The sequence below is a fragment of the Ostrea edulis genome, chromosome 1 (genome assembly GCF_947568905.1).
Source record: "Ostrea edulis chromosome 1, xbOstEdul1.1, whole genome shotgun sequence".
NCBI lineage: Eukaryota > Metazoa > Mollusca > Bivalvia > Ostreida > Ostreidae > Ostrea > Ostrea edulis.
Window position 1 is genome coordinate 7964511 of NC_079164.1, and position 20857 is coordinate 7985367.

A 20857-nucleotide genomic window follows, 5' to 3' on the forward strand; every position below is an offset into this window, starting at 1 on the left:
GTCCAGCTAGACATATCATTACTGGTGATGTTGATATAGTTGAAAATGAGAACCTCCAATCACTTATTCTAAATGGTCCTAAATACAGAGAACCACGGTCTTTCAATTGGCGAGAAACCGTCATTACTATTATGAATTCTGTCGAGAAATATGCCAGACGATGGACTGAATATGAAAAGGAACATGATACATTGTCAGAATGGGTTAAAAGCATCAGAGGAATATCAAAATCCCGCATTAGACATATTAAAACAAAATACGTACCATCTATCCTTTTGTGTTTACTAAACCGGAAGTGATAAAAGAATTAGGTAGGTTACATGAGGAATATGTTTTGGTTCTAGCTGACAAAGCTTGTAACAACATTGTTTTTGTTTGTAAGGCTCATTATTACAATTGTATTTTAAACGAACTTGGCATTAATTTCACATTTGATAATCGTACTTTTACTCCAACTGCCCTTTCAAAAGATGAAATTCTTCAAAACCATGCTTCAATTTTAGACACATTTAATATCCCAGTCAATGGGTCGAATGAATATGACTTACCGTACCTATACTGGATTCCTAAACTACATAAAAACCCTTACAAACAAAGATACATTGCTGGATCCAGTAAGTGCTCTACCAAGCCCCTATCTTTGCTCCTCACGAAAATATTAATAGCTGTGAAGGAGAAACTTCAAACGTACTGTACGACTATATATGCCAGAAATGGTGTTTATCAATTGTAAAGAATTTTTAGTAACGTTGAAATCGCAGAATTTTTCCCAAATCAATAACATTAAAACCTATGATTTTCAACACTATACACAACCATTCCTCACGATAAATTAAAGACTAGGCTTTTTGACATCATAGACAGTTGCTTCTTCAACAAAAACGGGAAACGAAAATATTCATATCTAGTGATCAGTCATTCAAAAACTTACTTTGTTAAACATCACTCTGATTCTACGCACGAGTACTTTAAAGTTGAAATAAAAAATATGCTAGAGTTCCTCATTGACAATATCTTCGTGGCCTTTGGTGATCAGGTCTTCCAACAGTCTGTTGGAATTCCCATGGGCACGAATTGTGCTCCTTTGTTAGCTGACCTGTTTCTATATTCATATGAAACTGAATTTATTCAAAAACTTCTAGCAAAAAAAAAATTCTCGCTGTAGCCTTCAATTCGACATTTAGATATATCGATGACGTTTTGTTTATTAACAATAATAGCTTTCATTCATATGTCGATTTGATATATCCCTGTGAGCTCGAAATAAAGGACACCACAGAGTCGTCCACTTCTGCTTCATACTTAGATATTTTATTGAAAGTAGACATTAACGGCAAAATGACAACTCAACTGTATGACAAACAGGATGATTTCAGTTTCTCCATCGTCAACTTCCCACATTTATGTAGCAAAATTCCATTATCACCTGCATATGGTGTTTATATATCTCAACTGATTCGATATGCAAGAGCTTGTTCTGCGTATAGTCAGTTTTTAAATCGCGGTAAGCTACTGACAAACAAATTGATGGTAGAGGGATTTCAACAGTCTCGATTGAAGTCAGCATTTCGCAAATTCTATGGTCGTTATTACGATCTAGTTCGTCAATACAACCTCGCATTGGGTCAAATGCTGTCTGACGTGTTTCATACCGAATGTTAAGCCGTTCTTGGTACACTGATTTTGACTGCGGATAACTCTGTTTACCTGATCAGGATATTGAGCTCACGGCGGGTGTGACCGGTCAACAGGGGATGCTTACTTCTCCTAGGCACCTGATCCCACTTCTGGTGTGTCCAGGGGTCCGTGTTTGCCCAACTATCTATTTTGTATTGCTTATAGGAGTTATGCAATTGATCACTGTTCGTTATCTTCACCTTGCATCATTAACATTATGGACAGTAGCTTCGTCAACATAAATGAAACAGGGAAATATTTGTATCCAGTGATCAGCCATCAAAAACTTACATTGTTGAAAATCCACTCTGATTCCACCTATAAGTACTCTGAAGTTGAAATAAAAAATGAGCTGGAATTCCTCGTTGACAATATAATTGTAGTCTTTGGTGATCAAATCTTCCAACAATCTGTTGGAATTCCCATAAGCACGAATTGTGTTCCTTTCTTAGCTAACCTGTTTTTATATTCTTATGAAGCAGGCTTTTTTTCCAAAATCTTGTACATGGGAAGAAAAATATCTTGATGGGGCCTTCAATTTGACATTAAGATCTGTAGACGACGTTTTATCTATTAACAATAATATTGCAAATAAATATTAAAGTTTGGCTAAGAACTCAACTTTGTGGAAGACGGGATGATTTCAGATTCTCTATCGTCAACATCCCATATTTATATAGCAATATTCAATTACATGTATCACCTGCAGATGGTGTTTATATCTCTCAAACGATTAGATACGCAAAAGATTGTTCTGCGTATGACCAGTTTTTGGTAAATTGAAGCAGGATGCTGACAAATAAGTTGATGTATGAGGAATTTCAACAGTCAATTATAAAGTCAGCATTTCGAAAATTTGGTTGTGGGTTGCTCTGTTTACCTTATCAAGATATAGGACACAAGGCGATTGTGACAGGTCGATACGGGATGCTTACTCTTTCTAAGCACATCATCCCCCTCTTATATATCCAGGGGTCCCTATTTGTCCTACTCTCTATTTTGTATTCTTTAAAGGATTAATGAGATTGATCATGTTTCGTTATCTTTTCCATCCTATTGTTCTTATTAACATTTTAATATATAATCATTATAAGATCATACTTTGCATAAAATTAGTTATTTTTATTATCATACCATATTTCTTCTTTTGAATTCCTTTAGTTTGATGCTTAAGTAGCTCAGATATTGCAGATCTGATTACATGATTTGAAAATAAAATTAAAATGTATAATCATGGTTCTTTAAGATAATTCAAGAGTAACGCTTAGAATTTCTAGCTTTGAATATCACTTATTTTATTCAGAAAATTAAGAACTCGGACTTAAGATATAGTTTTGTCTGTTCGATTACATATATTACGCACTCAAGGACTAGTTCCTGTTAACCGGTCACACCCCTGCCGTGGGTATTCTATCTCGATCAGGTAGATGGTTGTTTGTTTGACGTCTTCTCGAGAATATTTCACTCACATTGAAACTTCGCCAGCTGTTAGTGAAATTCATGTACCACAAAGATAAACATATGCTTATCGCTCAGGACCGTAGTATTGAGGGTTATTTAACGTGACAACGCCTTTTGCGACAGGTGGCGTCCGTTTTTAAGCAATATCCAAAAGACCCATGATTCTCTTTTCTATATGCCGAACTTTTCGTGAAGGAGCAATCACTACCTATGTTTACGTCTTTCATGCAGCCATGGCATGAGCTGTATTCGAAAGGTAGGTCAATTTCTAAGGTGAAATTGAGAAGGTCAAAACGTTTAGTACTAATAGAAAGGGGAAATATGTGTGAAATATGAAATCGTTATCACTAACCAACCACACGTTATGGCCCAAGTGATAGATATTTCAAAAGTATGTTAAACTGCTAGGTCAAGGTAATGAAATTAAGAATTCGATACTTTCAAGAAATGTCTTTTCAAATGGAATACAATTTGTGATGTATGGAAGCTATACCAATAATATTTCAAAAGATATAACCTAGGTTAAAGTCTTTTCAAAGTAAGTCAAACTCCAAGGTGGAGGTTGAAAAGTCAAATATTGAACAAAAAAGAAAGCTGAAATATTTTGAAAACACCGTGGAAACCGGTGTATATGCAGAAACGTGCAGAGTAAGCAAAATCAGTGGCGGATCCTGCAGTTTATTGTGTATGAGTATAACCCCTCACAACACAATCTAACACGTATATCAAATTAGTGGCGGACCCCCACCCTGACGTTTTTTCTGCATGAATATAACCCTCACAACACAATCTAACTCGTATATCAGATCCTCACCCTGAGGTTTATTGTACATGGATATAGCCCCTCACAACACAATCTAACTCGTATATCAGATCCTCACCCTGAGGTTTATTGTACATGGATATAGCCCCTCACAACACAATCTAACTCGTATATCAGATCCTCACCCTGAGGTTTATTGTACATGGATATAGCCCTCACAACACAATCTAACTCGTATATCACATCCTCACCCTGAGGTTTATTGTACATGGATATAGCCCCTCACAACACAATCTAACTCGTATATCAGATCCTCACCCTGAGGTTTATTGTACATGGATATAGCCCTCACAACACAATCTAACTCGTATATCAGATCCTCACCCTGAGGTTTATTGTACATGGATATAGCCCCTCACAACACAATCTAACTCGTATATCAGATCCTCACCCTGAGGTTTATTGTACATGGATATAGCCCCTCACAACACAATCTAACTCGTATATCAGATCCTCATCCTGAGGTTTATTGTACATGGATATAGCCCCTCACAACACAATCTAACTCGTATATCAGATCCTCACCCTGAGGTTTACTGTACATGTATATAGCCCCTCACAACACAATCTAACTCGTATATCATATATTTTAGTCCCATTGGTTGAAACCAGTCAAACAAAAAAACCAAGTAACACTCCTCTTCCTAAATATTGTTAGGACAATTACTTTTAGTTTTCGCTGTACTACGTATCGTGAGGAACTTTTATCATTCATAGCTGGAAAGAGACAGCCTTACGCCAAATATTATGCTGAAGGACTTTGTGAGTCTGAAACTTTGTTAATTCAATTTCACGGATTTATTTTTCGCGGTAATTCTTTTATATCACTTTCCAGAGACTATAAAGTATATTTTTGTTTTCATAACTGTATCCATAAGATGTACATTGAACGCAAATCACATTTATTTCGGTAGATCAGTTAAAAGTGTATATTTTCAGTATAGTAGCTATAATATACAGGTGTATCTTGAAAAAGTGAAAAGTAGAAACTTTATAGATATCTATGTCCAGTTCCACACAATATAGTTAAGTTTAACTGGCAGTCAATGTCTAGTTAACGTTATATACAATATGAGTTTATGGCAAGTTAACTGTCAGTTAAGGGGGTATGATTGTGACGTTTTTGAAGTCACTGCGCAACTCGAACTAACGTACCTAGGTTGTGACATATAATGATTATGATTTTGACTAAAGTCATATTTTGGAAATACAAAAGCATAAATCATAACAGTTGGGGCCTTATTTTGATTAGATAGTTTTGTATGAATGCCGTTATGACGTGTTTTTAGCAAATATGAGGTAACGACATGCGTGATTTTCGACGCCATGTTTACGTTGACAACAGAGTTTGACAGATGTCGTGTTACCGCATGTTATATATTTCTAAACCTGTGCATTCTGTTCAAAATAGATTCAAAATAGAAATAAAAGACGGAGTCGCAACACGTCGAACAGAATATCTGCACAATTTCAAAATTACATATAGCCAAATTGAACGACAATAAACTTTGGGCTAAAAACTTCTGCAAAATTTGTATCATGCCAGAGTAATAATAAATATTTTGTATTATATTCCGCGATTTCGTAAATAATGAAAATAATTGAAAAATATATTTACCCGATGACTAAACATTTTGTCGGCACATAGGTACATGTACATGTGGTACCGCTTACATATATACCTGTACATGTATATCCTGTCTGCGTCTTGTGAATTAGTTAATACAATTCAGTGGTTCATCTATGTCACATGTAACCTCATGTACTATAATAACTAGAGATATACAAAGTAGGCTACGAATTATTTAGGACTGATTTCTATTATGAGATTGATCACTGTCCGTTATCTTCACCTTACATTGGTTCATCTATGTTACATGTAACCTCATGTACCATAATAAGTAGAGATATACAAAGTAGGTTACGAATTATTTAGCACTGATTTCTGCATATGCATTGCGGAATTTAATTACCGATTGATTTACTCATCAGGGGAAATGAAGTGCAATTGAGGTGTGCATGCATACATTTTTTTGCAAAAATGATTGAAATGTATGTAAGTTTAATTGTTCATTTGAATCAAAATTATATTTGTTAGAAGTTTGGATTTGAAATTAGATCGGCCGACACGTGTCGAAACACCTATGTCATAAAACGGAGGAAATGCGGAATAGGCAAAATCAAAACTTAAATTATTATACTGTAGATGCTCTCATCGAATACTGAGTGTATGCTTTAAATCTAAAATAGAACATGTATTTTACCCCATCTAATTTTCGTTTGCAGATCCGGAGGGGGGGGGGGGGTGGCTTGACTTGAACGAGTGTTCTAGACTGCCTCTCCTCTACTTTGAAACGGGCATATTTGTTACCCAAATTCCATATTCAAATAGACTCATACCCACCCCCTCCCCAACCTACGTCGAAAGAAAACCAAACCAAGCATTTAATTATAATTCTTGTATAAATTTTTAAAATGATGAAGTAGGGGATCTACAGAAGAAGCACTACCCCCCACTCCCACCCCACCCCTATCCCCTCCTAGGCACCTGATCCCACCTCTGGTAAGTCCAGGGATCTGTGTTTGTCCAACTCTTTATTTTGTATTCCTTATCGGAGTTATGAGATTGTTCACTATTCGTTTTCTTCAACTTTCATTAATAGTCTTATGAAAATGTTTAGTGCGCCCATATTTTTACGCCCCCTCCCTTTTCAAAACATTAATAGGTTTCCCCAGAGTATCAGTTGAAACTTTAGAATAGTTAGAATCAATAGCAATCAAATAATTTACACATACATCTAAAACAATATTTGCAGTTTAGAGGGGAACATACATGTAATGTACATCTGCGCTGCGTAATTTCTTTACGTGAGTATCTAGTTGAATCATTAATGATCTAATTAGTATGTGTCCATCATCCGTTGATTCATGTCAATTCTATTAGTATTTTTCGGAGTTTACACTTTTACTATAATGAATTACACTGATTCAATTACAACCAATGGCACAAGGCTATCTTGCATTATTAAGTACTAAGGCGCAAAATACGGTATCAATATCGGATGTCAGATTGTTACTTGCATGAATTATTTTTTCAAAGCAAAATAAGGCTGTGTTCAAAACAATTCGAGCCAAACATTTGATTATCGTGGTTAAAGATTCTCTAAAGTATGAAAGTTTTAATGAGATCAGAACATTTAGGTTGGTCAGTGATATGATTTTATATGGGGTTTGTTTTTTGTTTTGGTTTGGTTTGGCTTTATACCTTTATGCATTCTTTATATGAAATTTCAAAATGCAAAACAAAACAAAAACAAAAGACAGAGGAAATACAGACTGTTTTCTTTCCAAATTGAAGTCGTTTTCATACCAACTAAAATACTTTCCGAAATTAACCACTTTTAAGAGCATAATATCTAACCATTGTGTTGATGTTTTTAAAAAATGTGTTTTAGAGAAAGAAAAAAAAAATCAGTCCAATTTATTTGTAGCAATTTTCAATTATCTCAGATGACCTTCAGTTCATCATATCTTTTTATCCAATTCATTGACATGCCAATATATTTGGTTAATCCAGTAGGTATGGATGCCATCTTTAAATCATAATAAAATATTTAAAATCTAATTACATTCCGTAAATGTTTTTTAACAATTTCCTAGAAAACTCGATCCTCAAAAATATATTTTTTAGAGGTGCTGGGGAAATTCGGACTGTATTTTGGGTAATTTGTTTTTCAGTTACGTGGAAAATGTTTTTTACATCGTAGTGTCTGCACATAGACTGTTTGTATGATGGTCATTAAATATAATCATATTGCAACCTGTTTGTTTGCTGTACATATTTTTGGATCTACAACTGCTGAATTTTGGTCTTTTGTGTTTTTTCAACATTGTTAGATTCAGGGGTTGTTTCAATGGAAACGAACTCATTTACATATATAAAAATTGTCATTTTTCAAACAGGAGAGACATCCTTTCTATGATAAAATGATTTTCAGAAGAATCTAATTACTTGCATCTCAGCATCATATCCCCTTAAAGTTAAATAACCTCTGTGCAACTAGGTCCTGCTGGTTACATGTAGGCTGATTAATTTCAGAAAACAAATTTAAGATACTAGTTAAACGACGTCTTTTCCTTTGTGTCGTGAGAAATTTCAGAGACAGTTGTTAATTACTGTTGCAACATTTACTAACTACGTTGATTGCAAAATTATCACTTTATTAAGTTAAGCCCAATTCACCCACATCAAACTAAATTATATTCTCATCTAACATCAATCTCGAGTACCTTGCAGCATTCAACAATACCAAATCAATTAAATATATGTTTGAACTAAAATAGAAATTAAAGAACATTTTCGAATTAAAGTATGTGAGAAGAGTTTGATAGAATAATATCAAACAATCCTGACTTCAGAGGAACTGGGAGATATTTACATGTGTGATAAAACGCAAATGCAAGGTGAAGATAACGAACAGTGATCAATTTCATAACTCCTTCAAGCAATACAAAATAGATAGATGGGCAAACACGGACCCCTGGACACACCAGAGGTGGGATCAGGTGCCGAGGAGGAGTAAGCATCCCCTGTTGACCGGTCACACCCGCCGTAAGCCCCATATCCTGATTAGGTATACGGAGTTATCCGCAGTCAAAATCAGTGTGCCAAGAACGGCTTAACAATCGGTATGAAACACGTCAGACAGCATTTGACCCAATCCGAGGTTGTATTGACGAACTAGATCGTTATAATGACCATAGAATTTGCGAAATGCTGACTTCAATCGAGACTGTTGAAATCCCTGTACCATCAACTTGTTTGTCAGTAGCTTACTGCGATTTAAAAACTGACTATACCCAGCACAAGCTCTTGCATATCGAATCAGTTGAGATATATAAACACCATATGCAGGTGATAATGGAATATTGCTACATAAATGTGGGAAGTTGACGATGGAGAAGCTGAAATCATCCCGTTTGTCATACAGTTGAGTTGTCAGTTCGCCGTTAATGTCTACTTTCAATAAAATATCTAAGTATGAAGCAGAAGTGGACGACTCTGTGGTGTCCTTTTTTTCGACCTCACAGGGATATATCAAATCGACATATGAATGAAAGCTATCATTGTTTATAGACAAAACGTCATCGATATATCTAAAAGTCGAATTGAGGGTCACCGCGAGAGATTTTTTCTTCTCACGTAGAAGTTTTTGAATAAATTCTGCTTCATATGAATATAAAAACAGGTCAGCTAACAAAGGAGCACAATTCGTGCCCATGGGAATTCCAACAGACTGTTGGAAGACCTTATCACCAAAGACCACGAAGATATTGTCAATGAGGAACTCTAGCATATTTTTTATTTCAACTTCAGAGTACTTGTGCGTGGAATCATAGCGGTGTTTAACAAAGTAAGTTTTTGAATGACTGATCACTAGATATGAATATTTCCGTTTTCCGTTTTTGTTGAAGAAGCAACTGTCTATGATGTCAAAAAGTCTAGTCTTTAATTTATCGTGAGGAATGGTGTGTATAGTGTTGAAAAGTCATAGGTTTTAATGTTATTGATTTGGGAAAAATTCTGTGATTTCAAGTTTACTAAAAGTTCTTTACTTTTTTAGAATCCACATTTGATTAACACCACTTTTGGCATATGTAGTTGCACAGTAAGTTTGAAGTTTCTCCTTCACAGCTGTTAACATTTTCGTGAGGAGCAAAGATAGGGGCTTGGTAGAGCACTTACTGGATCCAGCAATGTATCTTTGTTTGTAAGGGTTTTTATGTAGTTTAGGAATCCAGTATAGGTACGGTAAGTCATATTCATTCGACCCATTGACTGGAATATTAAATGTGTCTAAAACTGAAGCATGGTTTTGAAGAGTTTTGTCTTTTGAAAGGGCAGTTGGAGTATAAGTAGGATTACCAAAAGTGGAATTAATGCCAAGTTCGTTTAAAATACAGTTGTAATAATGAGCCTTACAAACAAAGACAATGTTGTTACTAGCTTTGTCAGCTGGAACCAAAACATATTTTTCTCATGTAACCTATCTAATTCTTTTATCACTTCTGGTTTACTAAACACAGAAGGATAGATGGTACGTACTTTTGTTTTTATGTGTCTAATGTGGGATTTTAATATCCCTCTTATGCTTTTAACCCATTCTGAAAATGTATCAAGTTCTTCTTTTTCTTATTTAGCCCATCGTCTGGCATAATCTTCGACAGAACTCATAATAGAGATGAAGTTCTGTCGCCAATTAAAAGACCGAGGTTCTCTGTATCTAGGACCTTTAAGAATAAGTGATTTGAGGTCCTCATTTTCAACTATATCAACATCACCAATAATGACATGTCCAGCTGGACTGTAGTTAAAAGAAGATGAAGAACAAGAACATGTTGGTGGATTACGTATAAGATGGTCTATATCTAAGCACTGCAAAGTTTGTTTATAATTAAAAAGTTTGGATGCAATAGTAGAAGTATAGCTGTAGGAAATACAGGGTGTAGACTTGAACTTGAAATAAGTTGGAATACACGACTGAACCATTTTATGACGTAGAATGTTGCTTATGTTGACGGCATCTATTCCTTTGTTTGTAAATTTGAGCTAAAGGAACTGACGGCATGATTTGGAAGGAATATCATCCATGGTCCGTGCTGGTTTATAGAGCCTGTGGTAGGCAACATCCATAATCATAGAGTTCAGTCTATATTCAGGTGTTGAAAAATCCAAGTATAGACTAGCCATAACTTCTTCAAATAACGTATGTAAAACCCTCAATGGAATAGAGTAAAGTTTTGTACGAATATGATGTGGACCCAATTGTCTGTTGACGTGAGGCAAAAGTGAATAAAATGTGACATCATTTATACTTGATCTTTTATATGAACGATGTCCGTGACTGCGTTTTCGTCTTTGGGTATTGGGAAAGAGTCCCATCACATTAACGTTATTTCTTTGTGGACTAGTCAAATTTCCCACATCATATACATTATCATTGCATCCATATGAAAATGCAGTGCCTAGGGTCCTGATCCAGTGATCTTCTCGTTGTCTACGAAAAGGGCTGCTTAATGTAGGATTGTTTGTGTGATGGTAATTTTTTTTCTAAAATCCTTACCCTCATGGACAAGATGGAGTGGTCCGGTGCATTAAAATGTTTGTAAAGAAGTTGGTTACCACCATTATCAATTTGAAATCTGTGCCCCGATATTCTTTTATTACGTGAACCCTTGGTTTCTCCCACATAAGTTAAGCCACACAGGTTACACTCAATGGCGTAGACAACGTTAGAAGATTTACAAGTCAGATTATCAAACGTTTTTGTACAGAAACTACGTCCAGTTTGATTACTACTAAATTAATTTTTATTGATCAGTATATTACAAGTTTTTCAATGTTTTGCAGAACATTTTGATTTTGAACACATGAGGTCTTAAAAGGAATTATTAAATATATCTCCTAAAGGAACATAACAGTCTTTAATTTGGGTATAAGAATTTTGGTTTCTGTACCAAAGCTGACAATCTGACGATTGTACATACGACAAATCTTTGATATCTCGAAGGATAATACAAACAATTTATTTCCGTAAAACAACAAATGTAGATTTCATTTCTGGAATTCCCATAACTATTTCCCTAATCTATGAGTAAAGGAAATATTTTGGATGGAACCAATTCAGCCTACATGTAAGTACATTGTAGAAATCTACTTTTGTAACTTCAAACACGGACGTCCCTAATGAAAGTTTTTTGTCAATATATATATATATATATCACCACTCAATATACATAACACGTGACAATGGTGCACGCAGAGAGACAGATCTTATTTCATCTGATTCCCTTTGTACTCTCTACAAACGTAAACAACAAGGAATGTGATGATGGGTATGTTTAATGTTTATTTCCATAGCTGTGCTTCAGACTTTTTGTTTTTGCCTGGTGTGAGAGAAGAAAGAGAAACATTTCAGTTAATATGACGTCACAATATAGCTGTTTACTTTCACAGCTTTACATTTCCTGAATAAAAGTCGTGTTGCAAGATGTTAATGGGCTTCCCTCGTCTCAACGGCTACACCGTACACCATATCTTATTACTCGGCTAACTGAGATCAGTGAAATGTGAACATAATGAACAATAATCAGTCTCATAACGGCGATAAAGAATACAAAACAGAAAGGTGGGCAAACCCGGACCCCTGGGCACATTAGAGGTGGGAGCATGTGTCTAAATTGGCATATTCTTCGTCAGTTTCATTAGTTTTCAGTTCTGGCAAATTTTTATTGGCCATGAGTGACTTATTTCTGAAATAGTATTATTTTTTTATCTCGAATTTCATAGGACCTGTTTAATTTCAATCAAACGGGAATATAATACAATGAATCTGGTTATAAAGTTTTAAACATTGTGAATTCTTGAAAAAATGATCAAATGTTAATACAATACTTCTTCGTGATACGTAGAATTGATAAGGTACAAAAATATAATGACGGTGTAAAGCTGGATGGCTTGATTAATATGCCTAACTCGTCGTACGTATGATTTAATGAAGTATATGTATCCAAAAGAACACTGATATAGTTTATGGTAAATCATACAGATTTAAGAGAAATTGAACAAGACGATCACAAATACAGTCAAGAAATTTATCAATTATATAATTATATTACTACATAAAAACCGTTACAAACAAAGATACATTCCTGGATCCTGTAAGTCCTCTACCAAGCCACCAGATGTGCTCCTCACAAAAATATTAACAGCTGTGAAGGAGAAACTTCAAACTTACTGTGCGCCTACATCTGCCAAAAGTGGTGTTAATTAAATGTGGATTGTGAAAAATTCCAAAGAACTTGTGGTAAACCTGAAATCGCAAAACTTTTTCGAAATCAATAACATCAAAACCTATGACTTTTCATCACTATACACGATCATTCCTCACGATAAATTGACGACTAGTCTTTTTGACATCACAGATAGTTTCTTCTTCAACAAAAATGGAGAAAGGAAACATTCATATTTAGTGATTGGTCATTTAAAAACTTTCTTTGTTAAACACCACTCTGATCCACGCACAAATACTCTGAAATTGAAGTACAAAAATATGCTAGACTTCCTCATTGACGATATCTTCGTGGTGTTGGGTGATCAGGTCTTCCAACAGTCTGTTGGAATTCCCATGGGCATCAATTGTGCTCCTTTGTTAGCTGACCTGTTACATTCCTATGAATGCCCATCTGGTGCGTCAAAATTGGTACTGTATGTTTTACATTATGACCCCTGGGTCGAGGCCTCTGCTGGTGGACTGATAGTTCTCGAGGGTCTCTATACCCCAGTAGCTAAGTACTTCGTTAATAGCCTGAAAATACGGATGTTTTCTTAATTGCTGGAATAAAATTTAGAAATTCATTTGAAAAGTAAGGATTATCTCCCTCATGCATAGCTCTTGTCCTTGGACGAATATGGCTCAAGTTTTTTTTTTCTTGTTGTTGTTGTTGTTTTTTTGGTGGGTTTTTTTTTTTTGCCACCCTAGTGTTCCTTTTAGCTCTTACATGTTTATTTTTATTTCGAATTTCCAAACATTCGGATTGAGCATCACTGAGGAGACATTATGTGTCGAAATGCGCATCTGGTGCATTAAAATTGGTACGGTGTACGTTCTACATTACAACCACTGAGTGGAGGGCTCTGCTGGTGGAGTGTTAGTTTCTAAGGGTATCTACAGCCCAGTAGCTAAGTACTTCGCCACTAACTTAAAAATACAGATGCTTATTTAAGTGCGGGGATAAAATTTAGAAATTCATTTCAAAATTAAGGATTATCTTCCTCATGCATAGCTTTTATCCTTGGACGAATTTGACCTCAGTTTTGTTTTTTTTTGGGGGGGGGGGGACTCTAGTGTTTCTTTTAGTTCTTACAAGTTTATTGTTACTTCGAATTTCCAAACTTTTGCATCACCGAAAAGACATTATTTGTTGCAATGCGCATCTCGTGCATCAAAATTGGTACCGTATAAGTTTTTCATTACGACCCCTAGCTCGAGGCCTCTGCTGGTGGACTGTTAGTCCCCGATGGTCTCTACAGCCCAGTAGCTTAGTACTTCGTTACTAACTTGAAAATACAGATGTTTATTAATTGCTGGGATAAAATTTAGAAATTCATTTGAAAATTAAGGATGATCTCCCTCATGTATAGCTTTTATCCTTGAACGAATTTGGCTCCATTTGGGAGGGGGGGGGGGCACTCTAGTTTTCCGTTTAGCTCTTACAAGTTAATCGTTATTTCGAATTTCCAAACTCTCGGCTTGAGCATCACTGAAGAGAAATGCGCATTTGGTGCATCAAAATTGGTACCGTATAAGTTTTACATTACGACCCCTGGGTCGCAACCTCTGCTGGTGGACTGTTAGTTCCTGATTGTCTATACAGCCAGTAGCTAAGTACATAATGTATTTCGTTACTAGCTTGAAAATATCGATGTTTATTTAATTGCTGGGATAAAATTTAGAAATTCATTTCAAAATAAGGATTATCTCCCTCATGTATAGCTCTTATCCTTGAACGAATGTGGCTCCAGTTTATTTTTTAATGACACTCTAGTTTTTTTTTTTTTTTTTTTTTTTTTTTTTTTTTTAGCTCTTACAAGTTTATCGTTATTTCGAATTTCCAAACTCTCGGCTTGAGCATCACTGAAGAGAAATGCGCATCTGATGAATCAAAATTGGTACCATGTAAGCAGAATTTATTATTAAAAAAACTCCTACATAAGAATAAAAAATCCCTTGCTTTGTCCTTCTATTCGAACTTTAGAGATATCGACGACGCTTTGTCTATTAACAGTAATAATTTTCATTCATATCTCATTTTGATATATCCTTGTGAGCTCAAAATAAAATACACCAAAGAGTCGTCCACTTCTGCTTCAACTCAACTTGATGACAAACATCCCGTGATGAGTTCACCTTTTCCATCATCAGCTTCCCATATTTATGTAGCAATATATCATTATCACTTGCATATGGTGTTTATATCTCTCAACTAATTCGATACCCACGACCTTGTTCTGCGTATAGACAGTTTTTAAATCAAAGCAAGTTACTGACAAACAAGTTGATGGTACAGGGGTTTCAACAGACTCGATTGAAGTCAGCATTTCGCAAATTCTATGGTCGTTATAACGATCTAGTTCGTCAATACAACCTCGCATTGGGTCAAATGCTCTCTGACGTGTTTCACACCGATTGTAGGCCGTTCTTGGCGCACTGATTTTGACTACGGATAGCTCCGATTACCTAATCAGGATATAAGACTCACGGCGATTGTCACCGGTGGACAGGGAATGCTTTCTACTCCTAGACACCTGATCTCACCTCTAGTGTGTCCAGGGGTCCGTGTTAGCCCTACTATCTATTCTGTAGTGCTTATAGGAGTTCTGAGATTGATCACTGATTGTTTTCACCTTTCTTATAAAGATCACATTGGAATTAAGTTATTTCAGGCTTTTATGGGTTATCCTTAGATTATTATATCCGCATATGTCATGTCATTCATACAGTCACTTATTCTTTAACTGTGATAAATGCATAGTGTTCTAGATCATGCAAGGTTTCAATTTGTTATCTTAATTTTATAATCATGTCATTCTGTGATGATTTATAACTGAAGAAAATGAAATTAAAAAAGAAATAGGATGCACAATATCTAAATTAAGATATTTAACCCACAAAAATGAAACCCCAAAAATTATATACAAGTACTTACATGAAAAGGCGAAGATAATGAACAGTGATGACTCTCATATTTCCTATATAGAATATGAAATTTGGACCGAAGCAAGCACGGACCCCTAGATATACAAAAGGTTGTATCGGGTATCTAGGAGGAGGCAGCATCCACTATCGACCGGTCACACCTTCCGTGAACACTATATATTTATAAGGTAAACGAAGTAATCCACACAGAAGCAAGCTAAATGTCATTAATTTATTGCATTGCGCCACATTTAGTCACCTTTTACAAGTAAGGGATATTGATAACCTATTCTAACCCGGATTCTCATGAGGTCTCCCCACGAGGAATATACATGTAAGGTATGAAATACCTATTGCAAACAATATAATCTGGGTTAAAGTTTGTGAAAAGTAGGTCAGTTTCGAAAGTGAAATTCAAAAGTTCAAAACGTTTGGTACTAATAGAAAGGGGAAATAAGTGTGAAATACGAAATCCTTATCACTAACCAATCACACGTTATGGCGCAAATTAAAGGTTTTTTCTCAAAAGTATGTCAAACTACAAGGTCAAGATAATGAGATTAAGAATTCAATAACTAAAGAAATGTCTTTCCAAAATAGAATACAATTTGTGATATAGGAAAGCTATACCAATAATCTTTTAAAAGATATGACCTAGATTAAAGTTTTTCAAAAGTAGGTCAAACTACAAGGTGAAGGTATCAAAGTTAAATATTGAATAAAAAAAGGAAGCTGCATTATTCTGAAAATACCATGGAAACCGGGTAATATGCAGAAACGTGCAGAGTAAGCAAAATTAGTGGTGGATCCCCACCCTGAATATAACCCTTCAAAACACAATCTAACACGGAAATCAAATTAGCGGCGGGTCCTGACGTTTATTGAGTATGAATATAACCCATCGCAACACAATCTTACACGTGGATTAAGTACTTTAATCTCATCAGTTGAAAACAATCAAACAACGGTAACCAAGTAGCACGTCACTTTCAAATATTGGTTACATATTGTTAGGAGAATTATTTTTATTTTTTGTTGTACTTCGTCTCCATTCTTCATTGCTGGAAAGAAACGGTTTTACGCCAAATATTATGCTGAAGGGGGATGTGAGTGTGAAACTTTATTGATTCAATTTCATGGGTTTCTTTTTCGAGGCAATTCTTTCATATCACTTTCAAGAGACTCTAAAGCGCAAATCATATTTATTTTGGTGGCCCAGGTAAAAGTGTTTATTTTCAGTATACATGTAGTAGATATAATATGCATGCAAATGTAGCAGAAAAATGAAAAGTAAAAACCTCATAGATATCTGGGTCCAGTTGCACAAAATATAGTTAAATTTAACTGACAGTTAATGCCTAGTTAACGTTATGTACATATATGAGTTTATGGCAAGTTAAAGTTAAATAACCTCTGTGCAACTGGGTCCTGGTGGTTACATGTAGGCTTATTAATTTCAGGAAACAAATTTGATATACTAGTTAAACGACGCCTTTTCCTTTGTGTCGTGAGAAATTTCAGAGACAGTTGTTACTTACTGTTGCCACCTTTACTAACTACATGTACTTTGGTTGCAAAATTAACACTTTATTAAGTTAAGCCCAATTCACCCACATCAAACTAAATTCTATTCTCATCTAACGTCAATCGTAAGTACCTTGCAACATTCGACAAATCCAAAATCAATGAAGTATATGTTTGAACTCAAATAGAAATTAAAGAACATTTTCGAATTCAAGTATGTGAGAGGAGTTTGATAGAAAAATATCAGACAATCCTGACTTCAGTGGAATTGGAAGATATTTACATGTGTGATAAAATGCAAATACAAACAATCTATTTCTGTAAAACAACAAATGGTAGATTTCATTTCTGGAAATCCCACTACTATTTCCCTAATTTATGAGTAAAGGATATATTTTGGATTGTACTAATTCGACCTACATGTAAGTGGCATTATAGAAATGTACTTTTGCAACTTCAAACACGGACGTCTTTTTTTGTCAATATATATATCACCACTCAAAATACATAACACGTGACAATGTTGGCCGCAGAAAGACATATCTTATTTCATCTGATTATCTTTGTACTCTCTACAACCGTAGACAGCGAGGAATGTAATGATGGGTATGTTTAATGTTTATTTCCATAGTTGTGTTTTATTGTAAAAGTTAATTCTAAGCATAGGTAGTGAAATTATAAGTATTGTTGTGATACTGCATATGTTGTTTTAATCTATAATCAAAATTATATCTTAGATTCACTAGCATACACAACACGATAAAATTGCTCTAACATTCTATTCTAATTAGATTTATGTTGGTTTTGAATATTTCAGCAGATGCTGTCTGAACTTCTACAAACATCAAGATGGATCCTGCTTTGGTAAACTTATTTTCTCATTGTCTGTCTGATTGTATATCATTTGTGGATTTTCCTCTTTGTATATCATCATTATCATCAAAGGTCGACTGAATAAAATGTGATTAAATATTGTCATATCTTACATCCCTCCTTACTTAATCATTTACAATATCTATCTCTATAGAGTGCCCGCTTGGTACACACGGAGTTAACTGTAGCGGAACATGTGTCCGTGGGTTCTATGGTAGATTTTGTCAATCAAAATGTGAATGTCCCAGTGATGAATGCGACAACAAATATGGCTGTCTAAAGGAAGAAGACACAGGGAATGGTATGCTTACTTAAAGTATAACATTTGTCCATGAATGTGTTTGCAGACCTGATCTTTTTTTTAATTTGAAGTATTAAAATCAACCATAGGAAAACATACTGTAGAAGTATTGACATTGTAACGGTACTTCCGGTAAATACAAAAAATTGCAAAACCTAAAAATAATCAAATAAACTCTGAAGTGCTTAATGTAAAACATTGCATAGCAAATTAATAATAATGTCTGATTTTTGTGTACGAGATACTTTTTCACCTCCAGCCGGACCCCAAAACACCAACAGTCAGTGGTCAAATGTGGCATACATTTTAATAGGATCCATCACGACAATGAGTGTTGTCGGTCTGCTGCTTTACTGGAAAGCGTGGTAATGTTAGAAGAAAGGACGAGAAGAAACAAAATTTTATATAAAATACGACACTTTCATTTATAAACTCCATCCTCCCTTTTATATATCTTTCAGCAAAAAGATATAAATTTGAAACTCGGTCATAATGTATGTTTTGTGTCATTAAGGTTTTCTAAAAGAAGCTCTTCAAACCTAGAGATTGACCAGTTGAACTCCAGACCTTCAGGTATGATAAACGAACAATTACTAACATCAATTTATAGAAATAAGAACAAACTGCAAATAAGATAAGGATTACTCGAGATGTGATTACACCTCATTTAATCTGATTTAATATATTTTTTTTCTCTTCAAAGCAAATCAACAGGAAAATATGTATGATAGACGTAGAGACGCATCAGCCAGTGAGACGGACGGTGAAATATCAATGTTACAAGTACAACACAACTATACTAGTCTGCAAGGTTCCAGGATCCAACCGGAAATGACAAGAGGGAATGATACCGATACTATGCCATCTTCTACCGATGCCATCTCACCTCACGGTACAGAAATCAGTTGTTACAATGTCGACGAAGTGGAATATGAACATTTCGATAGAAGCACAGCATATCATGTGTTGTCTCTTCGTAGACATTTTCATGGATCGCTGTTGAAATCAGTTGAATTGTCTTCAATGAGAGGTCACAGATCTAATAACATAGAAAATCAAAATGATTGTGTTAGTGTGAGTCATGATAAGGATGTATTGCTGGAGAAAGAGAGACCACTTTCAGAGGAAGAAATTATTCGCCAAAGTCTGATAGATGAAAGAATAAATGAGTATATAGATAGATCTCAACTAATGAAAGAAATGAGCATGAAAGACGACGCTGATAAACATCAATTGAAGACGACATCAAGTGATCTAAATCTACCTGTAAGAATAGGTCATAATACAGAAGTTTTATATCCGCGTGCATATAGTATGGCAGACGGCATATGGAGTATCGGAGATGCACCGGAATATGAAGATATTTTGCCAAATCTGACAAAGGAAGGTGTTGATGCAGTCTGTTGCTCTAAACATGGCAACGATAAGGATAACAAACGTTCTAATGAAACAAAGAATGAAACAGCTGATGACAGTGTAAATTCGGATGCCAGTATCGATGGTGAAGATGATGATCCTGTAGTTCAAAACTTTAAAACATGGGAAGCTATGAGTCCTCAGAGGGTAGACACTGGTGAAATACTTCCTCCCGGGCAATCAGACGAGTACACTCAAATGATGAGAAGAAATACTGAGAAGAAAAGTGATACTTGTGTTGAATCCAGTACATTATCAGTAGAAATGTCCATTACAAATGAGGAATCGGGTGACGTGCCGCTTACATTTTCTATAATGCCACTGTCGATATGAAACTGGACATTGTTGCAGACAATCTATCGCTTTCAATGTCTGGAGAAAACAATGAAAACTCCGACATTCACATTGAATGTAACTAAATGGACGACTATTTCTCGTACTCTGTGTTAGAGGAAGGTCAAGATACATAATTTATAAATCCAGCTGATTTTGTGCAAACGAAAGGACAATAAAATCACAATGACGGTGATGAACTTCTACATTTAAAATCTTATTACTCAGCTAATTGAGATCAGTGAAAGGTGAACATAATGAAAAATAATCAATCTCATAACTCCGATAAAGAATACAAAACAGAGAGGTGGGCAAACACGGAACCTTGGGCACACCAGAGGTGGAATCATGTGCCCTTTTATTCCACAAATTTGCATATTTTTCGTCAGTTTCATTAGTTTTGAGTTCCGGCAATTTTTATTGACCATGAGTGACTTATTTCTGAAATAGTTTTATTTTTCTCTCGAATTTCAGAGGACCTGTTAAACTTCAATTAATTGGGAATAAAATACAATGAAGCTGGTTCTAAAGTTTATGACAATGTGGATTATTAAAAATAAATTGATCAAAATGTCAATATTATACTTCTTGGTGATACTTAGAATTGATAAGGTACAAAAATGTGCGGACAGTGTTCTAATGTAAAGTTGGATATCATGCTTAATATGTCTGACTCGTCGGACATATTTT

The 20857-nt window shown here is 35.1% G+C and overlaps 1 protein-coding gene across 3 annotated transcripts; it reads left to right on the top strand.

Moving 5' to 3' along the window:
* The first annotated feature begins 11747 nt into the window (after window positions 1-11747).
* LOC130046602 (uncharacterized) lies at window positions 11748-20690 on the top strand. 3 transcript variants are annotated; one of them, XM_056152566.1, is made up of 6 exons: window positions 11748-11857; window positions 18062-18108; window positions 18272-18418; window positions 18678-18783; window positions 18933-18991; window positions 19122-20690. In XM_056152566.1, exons 1-6 carry the CDS (start codon window positions 11772-11774, stop codon window positions 20165-20167), a joined length of 1491 nt encoding a protein of 496 aa, XP_056008541.1. In that variant the 5' UTR covers window positions 11748-11771; the 3' UTR covers window positions 20168-20690. The 3 variants fall into 3 exon arrangements, with proteins under 3 accessions (XP_056008541.1, XP_056008540.1, XP_056008542.1); XM_056152565.1 differs by lacking the exon at window positions 11748-11857 and adding an exon at window positions 17744-17850; XM_056152567.1 differs by lacking the exon at window positions 11748-11857 and having other exon boundaries at window positions 17858-18108; window positions 18274-18418.
* Window positions 20691-20857: the final 167 nt, after the last annotated feature.